Source organism: Ceratotherium simum, chromosome 26 (assembly GCF_057802395.1).
Source record: "Ceratotherium simum simum isolate JZ-2026a chromosome 26, ASM5780239v1, whole genome shotgun sequence".
In the NCBI taxonomy this organism is placed as follows: Eukaryota; Metazoa; Chordata; class Mammalia; order Perissodactyla; family Rhinocerotidae; genus Ceratotherium; species Ceratotherium simum.
The window spans coordinates 40,765,848-40,784,147 of NC_141925.1; the positions used below are offsets into that span (position 1 = coordinate 40,765,848).

At 54.6% G+C, this 18,300-nt stretch overlaps 1 protein-coding gene across 7 annotated transcripts; it reads left to right on the forward strand.

Moving 5' to 3' along the window:
* The first annotated feature begins 9,077 nt into the window (after nt 1-9,077).
* On the forward strand, nt 9,078-18,299 carry SLC12A9 (solute carrier family 12 member 9). 7 transcript variants are annotated; one of them, XM_087417671.1, is made up of 15 exons: nt 9,161-9,209; nt 9,633-9,836; nt 9,947-10,168; nt 10,371-10,505; nt 10,986-11,150; nt 11,534-11,842; nt 12,500-12,607; nt 12,737-12,848; nt 13,417-13,574; nt 13,680-13,762; nt 13,936-14,060; nt 14,204-14,396; nt 14,568-14,742; nt 14,947-15,093; nt 17,035-18,299. In XM_087417671.1, the coding sequence occupies exons 3-15, from the start codon at nt 9,988-9,990 to the stop codon at nt 17,922-17,924; spliced, it is 2,781 nt and encodes a 926-aa protein (XP_087273797.1). In that variant the 5' UTR covers nt 9,161-9,209; nt 9,633-9,836; nt 9,947-9,987; the 3' UTR covers nt 17,925-18,299. The 7 variants fall into 7 exon arrangements, with proteins under 7 accessions (XP_087273794.1, XP_087273793.1, XP_087273795.1 ...); XM_087417667.1 differs by lacking the exon at nt 9,633-9,836 and having other exon boundaries at nt 9,081-9,209; XM_014797144.2 differs by lacking the exon at nt 9,633-9,836 and having other exon boundaries at nt 9,082-9,209; nt 10,986-11,117.
* Nucleotide 18,300: the final 1 nt, after the last annotated feature.

Genomic DNA, 18,300 nt, shown 5'->3' on the forward strand with positions numbered 1-18,300 from the left:
TCTGCTATGTGCTGGGTGATCACTGTTTTAGTTTGCAAGATTTGTAAAACATGGCTCCTGACCTCAAAGATCTACAATCTGGTGGAAATCCCATTATTCCCCCTTTCCATGGAGATATTTGAAATTTTCGCTCTAGTGCTCAGGAATCACCCTGGGTCTATCCTGTGGGTGTAAGGTCTTTTCCTCCATCCTCTGACCACCCAGGACCACCTCCCAGGCAAGCTAATTCAGTATCCACTGAATTATATTTCACGGGTGAACATCCTGTCACTACCTGGTTCCATGCTTGCTCCACAGGCCCAAACAAATCTTGGGCCCTCCTTTCCTCATTGTCAGAGCACTTCACTGTCCCCCTGCCCCAAATATTAGCCTGTCACCTCTGTCCCCTGCCCACGATCAACACACTATCACTTATTGCTGTGGCAGTGCTGTGTGGAGCACCCCAGGAATCCCTGGTGGGGTTTTGTTTTGCCATCCGCATCATTATAGTTGTTTTGAGCAGTCTTGGAATTAGGACTTTTCCTGTATGTAATAAACAAACAAGTCACCCCTTTTCACCATAAATTGTAGAAATCGTCACTCCTTTTCCCATATCCCAGCCCCTCTCATCTGGCCCACCTAACCCTGTCAAGTCTAGAGTTAAGTTTACCTGGAAACTCATGAAGTTTAAGCTTCAGGTCCCGCACCTGTCTGGCTCCTCCCACCACCCCTGGTTAATGAGTGCCATCAATTTAAACGGTTTTTAAGGTGAGTCACAGCATGAGAACATTTGAAATGGCCAAAATCTCACAGCTGTTATACGAAAGGAATTTGTTAGAGGTTTTGACATTACCAATGATGTGTTGTAAAGCTCAAAGAGATTTTTATAAGTTCTCAGTCACGAAAGAAAAAAAAATTCAATTGGTCATACTAAAGGAAAGCCTGAGATGTAGAGAACAGAAAATAATATTACAAAATCATTATCACATGAAGAGGTGGTCAAAGAGTACACATCCAAGGAAACGGTGGGACATAGAAGTACCACAGAGGTGTTTTGGCCAGTTATTTAATACAGAGACTTTTTTATTTTCTTTTTTCTCCCCAAATCTCCCAGTACATAGTTGTATATCCTACTTGTAGGTCCTTCTAGTTCTTCTATGTGGGACACCGCCTCAGCATAGCTTGATGCATGGTGAGTAGGTCCATGCCCAGGATCTGAACCAGTGAACCCCGGGCCGTCGAAGCGGAATGCACCAACTTAACTGCTGTGCCACTGCTGATTTAATACAAATATTATGTTGTTTCTCTAGATTTTGTAATATTTATGGTATTCGTCACCTTAACATTTGCAACTGGTTGTGATTTCTCAATCTAAATAAACATTAACTTTTATACCTAATTTTATATTCATAATTTTGTTTTGTTTTCTTAAACATAATTTTGTTTTCCCCAAATTGTATAAACTTCAGGACCCACAAAACCTGAATCCACTCCTTGTCTGACCACCACAAATCTTCCTGAATTCGTCATATACAACGTTGTAAAGACATGTGTGTAAAAGCCTTTATTAATTTATTAGTGATTGTGTATTTACTTGTACATAGTCCTAAGTTTCATAAAGGCAGGTGCAACATGTGCTACCACTGTAAGTCCAGTGCAGGTCTGACCCATAGTAAATACTTAGTAAATATTTAACTATTTATTCCTTTATTGACTAATCATTCTTTAATTTACTCAGCAATTATTTATTGAACATTTACTATGGGCCACAGGATTGGGGACACAAAGTCATCCTCTGCCTTCCAGGACTTGACAGCCCAGGGGTAGAAATAGCCATGAAACCTCAACAGAACCCAGGAGACTAGTGTTGAATGTAAGTGGTGGCATACAGAGGGTCCCATGGGATCACGGAGGAAGCACACCTAATTCAGCCTGCAGGTTCAAGGAGAGCTTTCTGGAGAAATGATGCTGTCTGAATGAGTCCTAGAGGAGACTGGCAGGAAAGGTTGCTTTAAAGGCAGAAGGAAAAAAAAGGGAAAAAAATAAAAATAAAAATAAAAATAAAGGCAGAAGGAGCAGCAAATACAAAAGGATGGACACAGTGAGATTGTCCCCGAGCTGCCAGAGTTCACAACGCCTGGGTGTAGAGTGCAAGGACCCTGACAATGGACCATGAGCTGGAGAGGTGAGCAAGGGCCAGCCTTGGTCATTACAGGAACTTCCAGGAGTGTGTTTTTGTCCTGAATACCTTGGGAGCCACTGAAGGGTTTTAGGCAAAGAAGTAACATCGTCAGATTTGTATAGAAAGATCCCACTTGTACAACTTTGGAGAATAGATTGAAAGGGAGCAAGACTGAAGGCAGAGAAGCCAAATGCACTTCTCCAATGACAGTGAGGGCTTGAAATGACACAGGGGTGTGTGTACGCGTGTGTGTGTTTGTGAGAGAGACAGAGAGAGAGAGAGAGAGAGAGAGAGAGAGAGAGAGAGAAAGAGAGTGGGGGAGGATTCAAGAGATGTTAAGGAGCTAGAGTAGGCAGGACTTGCAGCTTGGCTGTGGGAGTGAGGGAGACTGAAATCAAGCATGATTCAAGTTTCAGACTTGGGCAGCTATGTAGGAGCTCGTGAAACAGGGACCACGGAGGAGGAAGATGACAGGCATGTTGAGTTTGAGATCCCTGTGTACCATTCAGGCAGTGGGTCCACAAGTCAACTAGGTCTTCGGGTCTGGAGCTCTGAGACAGCTTTTGGCTGGAGATGCAGGTTTGGGAGTTATTGGCATACGATGGTGATGGAAGCTGCAGGGAGTGGGAATGGGGGATGTGGAGGAGACTGCAGATCAGGAAGACTGAGGAAAGCTTTATCTCACCTTGTCTTTCTTCTTTTTTAAAAATAAACATTATTGTATTTAAGTCATCATAAGAACCTTGTTAGAGAGGCAGGATAGGCATTATTATGACATCCACTTTAAAGGTGAGACAGGCTCAGAAGGTTAAGTGACCCATCCAGTGCACTCAGCTAGTAGGCAGCAGCCGCCTCCAAGGGCCTGTAGGACACTGCACGTCCTTGCCCTCCTTCCTGTCTCACTCAGGCCAGGCAAAGGGCATTTCCCTCCCTCTGCCTTCGAGCCTTTCTCTTGCGAGCCCCTACATTCCACTAGCCATTAAAGGGGTGTGATTATCCCCTAAATTCACCAGAGCTTTGCCCACCCAGCCCCTAATCTTGGCACTGGGGATAGAGGAAGCAACCCTGAGCACTGATGGGAGAGCAGGGGATGGGGAGCGAGCATCAGTGCCAGTAGATAGGAAGGCGGGAAGGGGAAGGGCAGAACTCACAGCAGAGGCCAAGGCTATCAGAGGGCAAGAAGGCAAAGACAAGGGAGGCAAAGGGGCTGGGGACCAGAGCTAAAAGGGAGAGGTGTGGAGGGGAGGTAGTCGGAGGCTCATTGTCCCAGCAGAGGGAAGTCTTTTGTTTCCTCTCTTCCCTTGGCAGCCTGACAGGATATGAGGCCAAGCCCCCCCTCCATGCCAGCATCCCCCCACCCACTGGACGTGGCCCTTCCCTTACCATTGTGTCCTTGACAGGAATGGGGGCAGGGCTATTGGCTCCAGGAGGGAATATAAGAAGGACTATTCGTGGCTGGGGGCTAGGCTACCGGGGTCCTGAAGGGACAAGAAGCCCCCCGGGGCTGGTTCGTGGAGCTTGGCAAGGAAAGCTCTGTGCCTGGGGAGGAGCAGGAAGCCAGGCCTGGGTGGGGCCAGCACAGAGGGTAGCAGGTCCGGCCAGGGGGCTGGTAGGCTGGGCCCCGAAGGAGATGACGCTGGGCTTCAGGCCTCTCCCAGCCCCCACCATTCCAGCCTGGGGACCTGAGAGCTCACCTGAACCCCAGTGTCCCCCCCACCTCCATTCCCTAAGGTTGACATCACCCCCACCAGGGCAGTTGGGATCTGGTAAAGCCCAGCAAACTCAGGTGTCCTGCCTGGGCCCTCCACATCCACTTCGCTGGATTCCCTCCCTCCCTCCCAGGGATCCAGGAGTCTGGCCTCCACTGCGGTCCTCCAGGAACCCTGGAATTTCATCCCTCCCCTCTGCTCCCTCCTGGGCCATTTTGCTCCATCAGCTGTTCCTGCAGGAAGGGCGCCCAGCTCAGCCTCGCCTCTCTTCCCGAGCCTTTTGTTTGCTGGGTCTGCAGGAAATTGTAGGGGCGGTGGCCAAGGGCTCATCTGCCCCTGGGGCCTGGGGGAGGGGGTCCAGATTCACCAGACAATCCTGGGAAGATCACGGTCCCGGTGGGGAGGGTAGATCGCCGGGGAATTAGCATCGCATTTAGGGCCTGAACTCGGAGTAGGGCACCCGGGGGGCTGGGCGGATTGGGCGTCCTCGTCCCTGGGGAGCGGCCCAGGTGTGTGTTCGGGGATCCCTAGAACTGATGGCTGGACGGACACCCCGAGGTCACCTAATACGTTGACCCAGGAGCCAACACCAGGGGAGAAAAACTCAGATATCGAATCCCACAACCTGGTCCTACACGCCTCGGACCCCGGGGATCCCCAGCAGTGGGGAGGCTGGAAGCAGGTCACACCAAGCCGTCTCTGAGGATTGGCTTTTTTTTTTTTTTCCTTAAAAAATGGTGGGGAGGAGGACCAGGACGTAGCCCCAGAATTCGCGCCTTCCCAGGACGCAACCTCAGGCAAGGCAGCTGCGGGGACACTCTAGCAGGCCAGCGCCCTCTCGTTGGTTGCCCTCTCTCTGAGGCCACCCTGGGCGCCGCCATCTTCCCTGCCCAGCAAGCGAGGCGGGGCCGCTGGTGTCACGTGAGGGGCGAGCCTCAGGTCCACGGAGACTCCTACAGTCAGTGAATCCTTATTGGGGGCCACCCGAGTGCCAGGGACTGTTAGCCGCACCGGAGCTACAGCAGCGGAGAAAACAAAAGTTCCTGTTTCGTGGAGCTTAACTTTCTGTTGGGAGGAGGCAGTCAATGAGCAAAATAAGCGAGTAAACGATATATATCAGTTAGATGGTGTTAAGTGTTGTGGAAAAAAAAAGTAGGAAAGTGGGATGGGAAGCTGTGGCTGAATTTTAAATGGGATTGGCGGAGACGATTTCACTAAGAAAATAATATTTGAGTCCAGAAGACAAAGCAGGCTCATACCCTGTGCGCCACAGCGCATTCTTGGGAGCAGCCCAGAGGCCATTGTGGGGCAGGAGCAGGAGACCTGGAGAGGTGGGAGCGGGATGCAGATGGGGTAGGGCTACACGGGTAGGATGGCCATATAATCTATGGACTACTCTGGGTCACTCTGAACAAAGGAAACACTGTTAATACTTACCTCAAGGCAACAGGCATAAGCTGTTGTAGTTGGACTGTAGTCTGTGAGTCCGGAGGAAAGTATGGTGACCCTACCTATAAGGGCCTTTGGCTTTTACTCTGAGGAAAATGGGAAACCCCTGGAAAGTTTTGAAAAGAGAAGCATTATGAACTGATGCTTGCTTTAATGGCATCACTCTAACTGCTCTGTTGAGAATAGACTGTCAGGGCAAGGGCAGAAGCAGGCCAACCAGTTAGGGGGCTACTGCAGTAATGCAGGTAAGAAATGATGGTGGCTTGGACTAAGGTGATAAGATGTGGTTGGATATTGGTTATATTTTAAAAGCAGAGGCCAAAGGAATTGCTGATGGGTTGGATGTGGGTTGTGAGAAAGTGTTCAAGCATAACCCCAAGGTTTTTGACCTAAGCAACTGGCAAGGTGGGAAGACCACCAGAGGAGTAGGTTGTAAGGGTAAATTTAGGCGTTTGATTTTGGGCATACCAAGTTCCAGTTGCCCATTTGACATCCAAGCAGAGATGTTAGTAGGTTGTTTGACATACAGTCTGGAGTTCAGAGTAGAGATCTGGGCTGGAGATACATACACCTTGGGGGGCACTATTATGGAGATGGTATTTAAAACTATGAGATTGGATGAGATCACCAAGGGAGTGGGTGTAAATGGTGAAAAGAAGTCTGAGGACTGAGCTTCCAGTCCTCAATGGAGCCCCCAGTCCACAGTGGCCTCTTGGCTGTTCCTGCAACACCTAGGGGGGCTCCAGAGTTGAGAGATGAGGAAGAACCAGCAAAGGAGACTGAGCAGGAGGAAATCTGCAAGTGTGGAGTCTTAGAAGCCATGTGAAGAAAGTGTTGGAGGAGAAGATAGTGATCAAGTGTGTCAAATGATGCTAGTGGTTTAGTAAAATGAGGACTGAACAATGACCCTTGGATTGACTAAGTGGAAGTCACTGGTGACTTGATGAGCAGTTTCTCTTCTGCTGAGGGGCAAACGCCTACATGTAGTAGGTTTAAGAAGAAACGAGAGGAGAGGATTGGAAAACAGCTAGTATAGACAATCATATAAGAAATTTTGCTATAAAGAAGAAACCACAAAGAAATGGAGCAATAGCTGGGGAGGGGAGTAAAGGATTCAATAAAAGTTTTTTCTTTTTAAGATGAGAAATATGGGCCGGCCCTGTGGCTTGGTGGTTAAGTGCGCGCGCTGCGATGCTGGTGGCCCGGGTTCGGATCCCGGGTGCGCATCGAGGCGCCGCTTCTCCGTTCATCCTGAGGCCGAGTCCCACGTGCAGCAACTAGAAGGATGTGCAGCTACGACATACAACTATCCACTGGGGCTTTGGGGAGGAAAAATAAAAATAAATAAAATCTTTAAAAAAAAAAAAAAAGATGAGAAATAAAAGTGTATTTGTATACTAATAGGAATGATCCATTGGAGAGAGAAAACAAGATGATGAGATGGATCCTGGTGTCAGGTTGACCTTAGCTGGAGCATGATCAGTTTGTCCCTCGTAACAGGAGGGAGGGCAGAGCAAAGTGTGGTGGGTGGATAGGAGCTTTTAGAGTGTCTCTGATGGCTTCTGTCTTCTCAATGAATTGGGAAGCAAGATAGTGAGCTGAGAGTGAGAACGGTTGGGGAAGCACTGGAGGGTTGAAGAGGGGTGAAGATTTCACAGTCATCTAGGAGTGTGGGAGAGTGAATGGACTAGAGAAATCTCGTCTGAATGCTGGGCAGCATCAAGGCCCACCTGAGGTTCACGGTCATGAATTTGAAATGAGACTGGCCACCGTGGTTGGGTGTTTTCTCCAGCCACATTCAGCTGCTTGGGCAGGCTCAGGGTCGACAGAGAGTTGCGTTTACCAGGGCTGTGGTTTGGCCGGGAGGTGTGATAAAGTGCCAGAGGAGCAAGGGAGTGCTTTTCTCCAACCGTGAATCTCAAGCTGGGTAAGAAGGGAAGTGATGGGGGACAGTGGAAAGAGGGCAGGACCAATGGATTGGGGGTCCAGTGAGGTGGAGGATCACTGGGGTCAGGGCATGACAAAGACCCTCTCCTTGACCAAACTTCAGTGAGGCCCTTCAGAGCCCTCTTCTGGACTAGGCCTTGCCCTTGGCCTCCATCCTTTCTGGGCCTTCCTAGCCCAGTTTAGAGAGAATATCCACACCCCCCCACCCCTTGATATCTCATCACCTGCCTGCCTTCAGCAAGAATCCTGTTAAGTCTGTTTAGCTAGAATCCCCCTATGCTTGGTGTTTCCTCTTAGTGATTTTCCATCCACTGACTCCCTCCTCTGCTTGTTGGCTATAAATCCCCAGCTGTCTTGGCTGTATTTGGGGTTGAGCCTGATTTCTCTCCTACTATGATAGTCTTGACACCTATTGCCATAGTCCTGAATAAAGTCTTCTGTACCATTTCAACAAGTGTCAGATTAATTTTTTCCTTAACAGGAGTACTAGAAGAGGTGAACGGAAAGAGGGAGGGGCTGCAGTTGTTGGTAGCGACAAAGTCTAGGCATAACCACTGGGTATTGTGGAGCCTGAGATAGAGGCAAAAGCAATTTTCAGGCGGGGTATTGGAAGTCTCATCCATGAGAATATTGAAATCACCAGAAATTGTGCCAGGAGAGGTGCTGGAGAGATCCAGGAGCCAAACTCTGTGTTGCGGGCAGCAGAGATGACCTCTGAAAATGCCACAGTTAAACTGCTCATGAGACCTGTCCCACATCTGGGCCGGTTTGAGCCCTTCCTCTCCTAGGGAAATGTTGCAGATAATCTACAGCCAAAGACCTGTGGCAGGAAAAGCAGTGTTCATTGCCTGAGGTTCAGATGACGGTGTCGCCATAAAGGACGGTATAAAAATTAGGAATTTATTAATTGAAGCAAGCGTCAATTAATAAATTCCTAATGAAAAATGGAAATCATAGCAGTACCTACCTCACAGAGTGGTTATGCATATTTAATGTAGTACTGCATGCAGACAATAACAATGAACGTTTCGGCGTTGTTCTCATCGCCTGTTAGTTCATTGAACTCGCACAGCAGCTTTATGCGGGAGCTTCCAGCTAATGTCCATTTTGCAGATGAGGTGCTGATGGTGCTGATGTTGAGAGTACCTGTCAAGAGTGAGGAGGTGTCCCAACTCCCGGAGGTTCACAAGCCCTGTAATCTCTGCTAGAGGGGAGAACACGGCGCGGGAGGCAAGAAAGCGGACGGCGGACGATGCAGACCGATGGTGGCCTGCGCCGCCAGGGCTCGCCGAATCGGCGGCGAGTGGCTCCCTCCGCTGGCGGAAGCGAAGAGCGCAGCCGGTCGGCTGGACCCGGTGCGAGAGGGGGGCCCTCGCGGGGGTGAGGGCTGAAGCCGGGACCCGGCGGACATTCCAGGGATTCGAGAGACCGGAGGAGTAGGACCCTAGAGGGCGCCGACCCACGTGGCCCCGCGTTCCTGGCGACGCACCTGGGCCAGGTGTCGCGGCCCCGCCCACCTGCAGGTCGCCTTCTGCGGCCACCACACGCCCCTTTCAGCGATGGCTCCTCCCGGCGCCTCCGAGCTCGGAGTGGGGTCCTGCCGGCGCAGCGGGCGCTTGTTTGCACCAGGGTGATGGGGGCTGTAGGAGCCGTGGCCCACACCCGGAGGAGACGTACGCCCGAGGGGCGACCCCGGGGCAGGGTCCCGGGCGCACGTGGAGCGGGAGCTGCGCTGGCACTGGAGCCCCCGAGGGGGCGGGGCTTCACCGGGCGCGCCCACGGGGCGGGGCCTGCCCAGCGACCAATGGGGCGCGTGCGCTGGGGAGGCAGGCTCCTGGCCTGGCATCCCGGTAGCCGCAGCTATCTTTCCGGCGACCGTGCCCCCTCCGCTTTAGCGGACCCCTCCAGCTCTCGGGGATCCCCCCGAGCGGCTGCGTCCTCCGGTGAGTGAAGGAGCGCCCCGCCGGGACCGGGCTATGGGGGTGCGCCTGGCCGGGGAGAAGCAGATCTCGGCCGCCACCCACCCGCCCCAGGAGAAAGTGGGCAGGAATCGGGTGGGGGGAGGAGGACCCAGCTTGTGTGGCCGGCCTGTGTTTTTGTTTTGGTAGTCGAGGGGCGTGTTGGGGTGGGTAGAATTTGAGGGGCGCCTCGTGTGGGTGGGAGGAATCTGGTGAGGCTGAGGAGAGAGGAGGAGCAGGTTTGAGATGGGTTGAGGGAGAGGGTTGGCGGAGGTGGGGCTTTGGAAGATGCAGAAGTTTCTTGTTGCCTTGGGTGAGGTGATTGCAAGAGGAACTTAGGGGGGCAGCTTAGGACTCTGGAGGAGGGGGTGAGGAAGGCTTCCTGCCCATAACTCACTTCCCTTTTAGGAGATTTGCTTCCTCTTGTACTGCCAGTTAAGAAGGGAGAGGATCTTTGCACCTTCCAGAACCACTAACCATCCTTAGTCTCAGGGATGTGGGAGAAGGGGAGCTGGGAGGGGCCTTGGTACCCAAATGCGGAGGGGTTTTGAGCCTGCCATTCTCTGGGCAGTGGGCAGGACCAGTCTTCCCCCCACTAACTCTGAGTTGCTGGTGAGTGTGTGTGTGTGTTTCCCTGTTGGGGAGGCTTCTGGGTGTTTGGTTAGAGGTGTTTTGGGGGGCTCCATGGAGCTGCTTTCCGTTCAGCATCCTCCCTTTTGCAGGCCTCATAACCCATTGGTGGCTTCCTCTGCCTGTCTCAGCCATGGCCAGCGAGAACTCTCCTCTGCTGGCTTACCGGCTCCTGGGGGAGGAAGGGGTTGCCTTCCCTGCCAATGGGGCTGGGGGTCCTGGAGGGGCATCTGCCCGGAAGCTCTCCACCTTCCTGGGTGTGGTGGTGCCCACGGTCCTGTCCATGTTCAGTATAGTTGTCTTCCTGAGGATTGGTGAGTGGGGTGGTGGGGCTTACTTGGGGGTGCAGCGGGGAAAGGCCCTGGCAGAAGTGGGCGGATGAAGGGCTTGGGGAGAGGGCTCCTTGTAGCCTTGTGTTTAGCTCTGGCCTGGGGGTAACTGACAACCAGTGGGGTGGGGGTTGGCTGTTGGGGTGCATGAGCCACCCTCTGACCTGCTTTGCCACTCTTGTCCCAGGGTTTGTGGTAGGCCATGCTGGGCTGCTGCAGGCTTTGGCCATGCTTCTGGTTGCCTACTTCATCCTGGCCCTCACCGTCCTCTCTGTCTGTGCCATCGCCACCAACGGAGCTGTGCGGGGAGGTGGAGCCTACTGTATCCTCCAACAGCGATGGCCTGGGGTCTGGGCTCTTCTGTCTTGTGGGGAGGAGGTAGGGGCCCCTCCTCCATCTCCAGGGGGGCAGGGCAAGAGGGAGGCAAGTTCTAATGACTGTCCAGTGGGCAGGCTGGTATGGGGAAGGTGACCAACGTGGCCTTTCACGTTAGCGCCACTTTCCAGTCCACCAGGTGTCTTCCCAGCTGCCATTTTCGTTCTACTGTCTTGTCAATTAGATAGTATTCATTTTACAGATGAGGAAACTGGAGCTCAAGTGTGTTAGTGACTTGGGCAAAGCCACGTGGCTTAAGAGTGGTTGTGCTGGGACACATTGACACCTGGCCGCAGGGAACAGTGCCAGTGTGTGCAAGGAGACGAGGCATGCAGGGCCAGCTGCAGAGAGCTTTGTGCCAGGGCCCTTCCTCGTGCTCCATTTCAGTTTCTTTTCCCTTAACACTCACCTCTGCTTCCACTTTCAGTCATGATCAGCCGGACCCTGGGGCCTGAGGTCGGGGGCAGCATCGGCCTCATGTTCTACCTGGCAAACGTCTGTGGTTGTGCCGTCTCCCTGCTGGGGCTGGTGGAGGCTGTGCTCGATATCTTTGGGGCTGGTCTGTGCTCCCCACCCCAGTCCAGGATGCTCTGTGGGTTTTCAGGGTCTGGGATTCTGGGATCATGAGGCAGAGAAGCCCTTTCTAGGAGAAGGGCAAAATGGCCCATTAGCTTGGCGTTCTCAAGCTCCTACTGTGTGCCAGCCTTGTGTAGACGTCCAAGAGATTGTCCTGGCCCACAGGGAGCTCACCATCTCCTAGGAGAGGCCAGGCTAATACCCCTAAAATCAACAGAGCAAGATTGGTGGTACCCACCAGGGAGGGCTAGGATGCTGGGGTACAATTGAGTGGGGGCTTGGGAAAGGTGGCCTTTCTGAGGACAGGTGGGCCAAAGAGGGGGTCTGTTCCTGCTTTGAGTCATGTTGGGGTCCCTCCTGGGGGTCTGGCCTTCTAACTCTGTTCCTTCCTCTCTGCAGATGCCACAGGGTCCAGCGGGCTCCGGGTGCTGCCCCAGGGCTACGGCTGGAGCCTGCTCTATGGCTCCGTGCTACTGGGCCTTGTGGGCGGGGTCTGCACCCTAGGGGCTGGCCTCTACGCCCGCGCCTCCTTCCTTACATTCCTGCTGGTCTCGGGTTCCCTGGCCTCGGTGCTGGTCAGCTTTGTGGCTGTGGGGCCCAGGAACATCCCCTTGACCCCTCGGCCTGGCCCCAATGGCTCCTCTCTGCCGCCCCAGTTCGGCCACTTCACAGGCTTCAACAGCAGCACTCTGAAGGCCAACTTGGGTGGTGAGCTGGGCGCAGGGGTGCTGGGGCTTTCTGGGCAAGGAGCGGGCACACGTGGGGGCCAGGCTGTTGGAATCCCTGGATGAGAACAGATGTCAGAGAGAATCAGGGGCAGCAGGTCTGGACTTGGAGCAGTGCAGGGGAATCTGTCGGGCATGTGTTGGCCACTGTGTGTGTGGCCCAGTGGGGCGCGAGAGTAACCACAAGACAATCCCTGCCTTAGAGGAACTGGTTTAGTTGGAGAGATAAGATGTACATTCAGGAAACAAACAGCGCAATAAGACTGAGTGTGAGTCAAATTGACAAGAGTCAGGAGAGGAGCGGAGCAGAGGGAGACCTGAGCATGGGCTGGGGAGATGGGGAGCAGGTGGAGCTGGATGTGGCCCAGGTGGGTTGAGGAGTTCACATGGAGCAGGAGGGAAGGAGTCATGGGAAGGAGCATGACTGAAGGCCTGGAGAGAGGAACAGAGGAGTATGGGGGGAGCAGGAAGTGAGGAGGCCAGCTGAGCCAGGGCCAGAGATGGCTCAGGGCTGGGGTCTTGGTGAGGGTGGTGGAATTCCACATTGTGGAATGTGAGGAGAAGGTGGCAGGGCCATGATGCCTGGATCCCTAGGAGGGATGCTGACACCCTCTCCTCCCTGGGAACGCTCCCTCCTCAGCTGGCTATGCCAAGGACTATACCACGGGGGCCATGATGACCTTTGCCAGCGTCTTTGCCGTCCTTTTTAATGGCTGCACGGGCATCATGGCCGGGGCCAACATGTCAGGTGAGACCACCTGTCTGCTGCCTCCTGGGGGTGTGGGGCTGCCACCCTGTGCCCCTACGGGAGTGCTGAGGGCTCAGGCATGTAGGGATGGTGGAGGGCTGACCTCCTCCCTCTGCTCCTCCGTTCCAGGGGAGCTGAAGGACCCCAGCCGGGCGATTCCTCTGGGTACCATCGTCGCTGTAGCCTACACCTTCTTCATCTACATCCTGCTTTTCTTCCTCTCCAGCTTCACCTGTGACAGGTGCCTGGGGAGGGGGTGAGCCTGGCCCTCGAGGGGGTGGAGTGGGGTGTCGGGACAAGGCTGGCGCACCTGGATCACCAAAGGAAACACAGGCTAGAGAGCAGGCACCCAAGTTGTCGGAGTGCAGGGAAATTGGGGACTGTTTCTCGCATTGGGGGAGAGAGGAAGCTGCCACCACCAATGGGGAGGGCTGGTGAAGTGGTGAGAGCCAGTCCACAGCCAGCATTTGCGGTGTCCCTGGTACTGCTATACGCTCTTGAGTTGGGGTTGGGGTGGGGAACAGCTTTCTAGTCAATTTGTATTTCCAGAAACAGTTGGCTTCTTGTGCACCTACTGTTGGGAATGCCCACCATGTGATTAAATCCAAAGCAGCCCAATGGTAACCGACGAATGCCAAGTCTTTCCCCCAGCACACTTGATCTGTTCCTATGGTCCTTGAGATTGAGGCTGGGGTCAGCTGAGAGGACCCAGCTCTTAACCTCACACAGTGTCGTGAGCACTTGTTCACGAGGACCCCAGGATGAGTGCACATTTATTATCCGTGTCCTCCTCCTTTCCCTCTCGCTAGGACCCTGCTGCAGGAAGACTACGGGTTCTTTCGCGCCATCAGCCTGTGGCCCCCGCTGGTGCTCATCGGTGTCTATGCCACCTCGCTCTCAGCCTCCATGAGCTCCCTCATTGGCGCCTCCCGCATCCTCCACGCCCTGGCCCAGGACGACCTCTTTGGTGTGTTGTCCCCTGCCCCTGCCCAGCTCTGACTGCCCCTCCCGTGTCTGTCTCTGTCTCCGCTTGGCCCAGGCTGACGTGTCTGCTGCATTTCTGTTTGCACAGGAGTAATCTTGGCACCGGCCAAGGTTGTGTCCCAAGGGGGAAACCCTTGGGGGGCCGTGCTCTATTCTTGGGCCCTAGTGCAGGTAAGCCTTCCTCTTCAGGCTGCCCTTCCCCTCACCCTAAGCCCCTCCTGGTTACGCTCACAGGACCAGGAGGGGCTTAGGCGCGGGCTGTGAGATGTGAATGAAAAGGCAGGATGCACTGGCATTGGGGAGGTGCTGCTGCATCAGCACCCAGCCTCTTGGTCCTTGTCTAGCTGGTGCTTTTGGCTGGGAAGCTGAATACACTGGCTGCTGTGGTCACTGTCTTCTACTTGGTGGCCTATGCTGCGGTGGACCTGTCCTGCCTGAGCCTGGAGTGGGCCTCGGCCCCCAACTTCCGGTGAGAGAATAAGATGCCTGTGTCCCCACAGAAAAAGAGAAAGGAATGGGAAGGACACGGACGAGAGGGCGAGGCTGGGGATGGAGTGGAGTGGCATGGTGTTCAGGCCCTGAGTTTCCTTCCTTCTCTCCGTCCACTCCCAGCCCCACCTTCAGCCTGTTCTCCTGGCACACCTGCTTGCTGGGGGTGGCCTCCTGTCTGCTCATGATGTTTCTCATCAGCCCCGGGGCTGCTGGCGGCTCCCTGCTTCTCATGGGCCTGCTTTCCGCCCTGCTCACAGCTCGAGGAGGCCCCAGCAGCTGGGGCTACGTCAGCCAGGCGTTGCTTTTCCACCAGGTCAAGGGGGCTTGGAGGAGGGTGGGGAGGGGAGGAGGCAGTCTGGGAATGCCCACCCCTGAAGGAGGCCTCCCATTCCCTTGGCTGGAGCTGGGGTTCCTGTCTGAGAAGTGTTGAGTGGGGGCCGCCTGCTTGAGCCCTTCCTCCCCACCACCCCACTCCTGTCCCCAGGTGCGTAAGTACCTGCTCCGGCTGGATGTCCGGAAGGATCACGTGAAGTTCTGGCGGCCCCAGCTGCTGCTCCTGGTGGGGAACCCCCGGGGTGCCCTGCCTCTGCTGCGGTTGGCCAACCAGCTCAAGAAGGGGGGCCTCTACGTGCTGGGCCACGTCACCCTGGGAGACCTCGGTGAGTTGCCCCCCACTCCTCTTCTCCCTCTCAGTCTCAGACGCTCTTTGGGTTCTGTGTCCCAGAGGCTCGTGGTTCTTCCCGAACGATCCTTCCAGCCAGCCTCAGCCCTGCCTAGACCTTTTTCTTCTGCCCATTTGGGATTTGAACTCTAGGAGAAAGTACATGAGTTTGGCCCACATTTGCTGCCTGCCTTCCCCGCAGACTGCCTGCCCTCGGACCCTGTGCAGCCTCAGTACGGGGCATGGCTGAGCCTGGTGGACCGGGCCCAAGTGAAGGCCTTCGTGGACCTCACCCTCTCGCCCTCCGTGCGCCAGGGAGCTCAGCATCTGCTGCGGATCTCGGGCCTTGGTGAGCTGCTCCTTCCCCCAGCCCCCTAGGGCCTCTGTGTGGCCCCTTTCAATCTGTTCCCCTCCCCCAGAGAATAAACCACAGATTGCAGACTCCAAAAGGTACTCACTGTCGAGTGCAGATAAGACACAGCCTCAAAGCTAACAGACAGTGTGTGATAAAACCTCAGAGGAGATGCTTAAGGACTCAAGATGGGGCAACTGTTATTTTTTTCTGATCCAAAAATTGGGGCACAGGCTCTGAAGAGCATGTTGTATTTCTGGGGACAATGGGAGAATTATTTGAGCCTGGGGGCTGCCCCATCAAATCTAGGACAGAAGGTTTCTAACCACCCGAGTTCAGAGAAAGGAAGCTCACCATGTGCTGACGTGGCCAGCAAAGGTTTTGTGACAAGATGGTATCTCAGCTGGGCCTTAGAAGGGGTGGAGAAGTAGAGAGTGATGTAACATGGCCCCCAGAGACCACAGAGGATGTGGGGGATGCATGGGTCTGATGCGTTTGGATGGAGTGGAGGATTCCCAGCTTTGTGACCGCGTCTTAGTACCGAGGCCTCCCACCTTGCACCCAGGCTTCCTCCAGATCCGTGCTTAGCTGCCTCCTTCTCTCTTAATCCCTCTCTGAGTGCATGCTGCCTTCTCCATTTAGAATCTGGCTAAAGTTCAAGTGTTGGACATTGCCCTGTTCGGTGTAAATCAGAACCCTGGAAAATGCTCAGGAGGGGGTATAACTAGCTTAATTTGCAAGATCAGCTGGAGTTCACACCTGCTGAGGTGTTTTGGGTTGTTTTCCAGCATTATTAGACAGACCCTGGAGCACCTGAAGGCCTGGTCTCTCCTCAGCCCCACCTTTTTTGGGGAAACCTGTGCAAACAAACCACTACTTTCATGAAATGTATCCTGTGGGAAACGATTCAAATAAAACGGAAAAGGTTTTCTCTAAATAGTAAATTCCCCTGGCAAGTAAAATTTGATTTCCTGGTAGATTTTAAGCAACTCATTTGTTTCACGAGAAGGGGTCTCAGAAGAGGTCTCAGCATCTTCTTGTACACGCAGCCCTTTAAAGAGGGAATTATCTGATTCCATATAGGTTATCCAAAAATTAAAAACCAGCGGCTGCTGGCAGGGACTGGGGCATTGTGGTTGGTACACACACCAGCTTAGAGGCTCAGAGAGTGGGTTCTGGTGCTGGGCACATTGTGCTCACCTGCTGACCCCATATTTACCAGCCATGAGCCCTTGGGCAAGTGACTTCACCGCTCTGTGCCTTATCTGTAGAAGGGGGTGAAGTAAATAGTCCCTACCTCGTGGTGTTGCTTCAGGGATCAGATGAGTTAAAACATGAAGTGCTTTCTTTCAACAGCACGTGGCCCCCGGTTAGTGGGCAGATGTTAACTGTCTCTTCTCTGGGGACTGTGCTTTGGACCCACCATCATTAGGGCTTTGCAGTCATGAAAGCATTGTGCAGCCCCAGCCCGAGTTCTCATCCTTCCCCAGCAGAATCCGGGTGCTGTCTCCCTGGGGATTGAGGCCATGAGCTTGACTAATCAGGGGGTCTGGTCTGCCCCCGGGAGTCAAACTCATCTCCCATCATGAAAAAGGTGTGCTGGGAGAAGCTTGGAGCGAATGCATCTGACTGCCATGGACCGGAAGTGCTCATTAGTTAAAAGAATCCCAAGGTGGCCTCTGCTTATTTAAGTGGGGGAGATTAGTCATGGAGGTAAATCGAATAAATGCATGTGCAAGTGTTTGGGAAAATGAAAAGTCATCATGCAAATGTGCATAATGTTGCCTTAAGAGACCAGGCCCGGTGCGAATCTCATACCTGACGGCTGACACATTTCCTTGTCAGCGTGTACGAGTGGGCAGGGATGAGCGTGGGGCAGACTGTGCCTGTGAGTGTGACTCCTGTTGGTTCCTTCCCTCCTCCCCCGTCTGCCCCCAGGTGGCATGAAGCCCAACACACTGGTCCTGGGTTTCTATGATGATGCTGCACCGCAGGACCACTTCCTGACAGACCCGGCTTTCTCTGAGCCTGCAGGTGGCACCCAGGAGGGCGGGACCCCAGCCTTGAGCACCCTGTTCCCTCCTCCCCGGGCTCCTGGGAGCCCCCGGGCTCTCACTCCCCAGGACTATGTGGCCACGGTGGCAGATGCCCTCAAGATGAACAAGAATGTGGTCCTGGCCCGGGCCTGTGGGGCCCTGCCCCCTGAGCGGCTGAGCCGGGGGTCTGGGGGCACCTCTCAGCCGCATCACGTGGACGTGTGGCCCCTCAACCTGCTGCGGCCCCGGGGTGGGCCTGGCTACGTAGACGTCTGCGGCCTCTTCCTGCTGCAGATGGCAACCATCTTGGGCATGGTGCCTGCTTGGCACAGTGCCCGGCTCCGGATCTTCTTGTGCCTGGGGCCTCGGGAGGCCCCTGGGGCGGCCGAGGGGCGGCTCCGGGCACTGCTGAGCCAGCTGAGGATCCGGGCTGAGGTGCAGGAGGTAGTGTGGGGCGAGGGGGCTGGGTCTGGGCAGCCTGAGGAGGAGGAGGAAGGGGACTTCGTGAACAGTGGGCGGGGAGACGCGGAGGCAGAGGCCCTGGCATGCAGCGCCAACGCCCTGGTTCGGGCCCAGCAGGCGCGTGGCAGAGGAGGAGGGCCAGGTGGGCCTGAGGGTGGGAATGGTGTGGAGGGGCCCGCCACTGCCCTCACCTTCCTGTACCTGCCTCGGCCGCCTGCTGATTCTGCCCGATACCCCCGATACCTGGCGCTCCTGGAGATTCTGAGCCGTGATCTGGGCCCCACGCTGCTCATTCATGGCGTCACCCCCGTCACTTGTACTGATCTCTGATGCCTCATCCCTAAAGCAGAGGGTGCCCAGGCCGGGAGGCCCACCTTGAGTAGCAGATGAGGAGGAGAAGGGCCGCCTCCCCGTCTGCCCCACACGTGGTACACGGAGCCAGGTGGAGGTATTAGGTGATCCTGATCTGCAGCATCTGCTGTCTCTGGGAGAGGGGCCCTGGTGCACGCGTGCAGGGCAGCTGTCTGGCCACGTCAGCCTCCCTCCCTTCACCGGTGCCTTGTCCGGGGCTGGGTCTCCGCTCGTGACTTCAGGCTACCTCAGTCTCCCCCTCACCCAACAGACTCACTGACCCCTGAGGTTGTGATATTTGTGTTCTGTTTTATTTTTCTAACTGCTGAACGTGAATAAAAGACCAAAACACTAC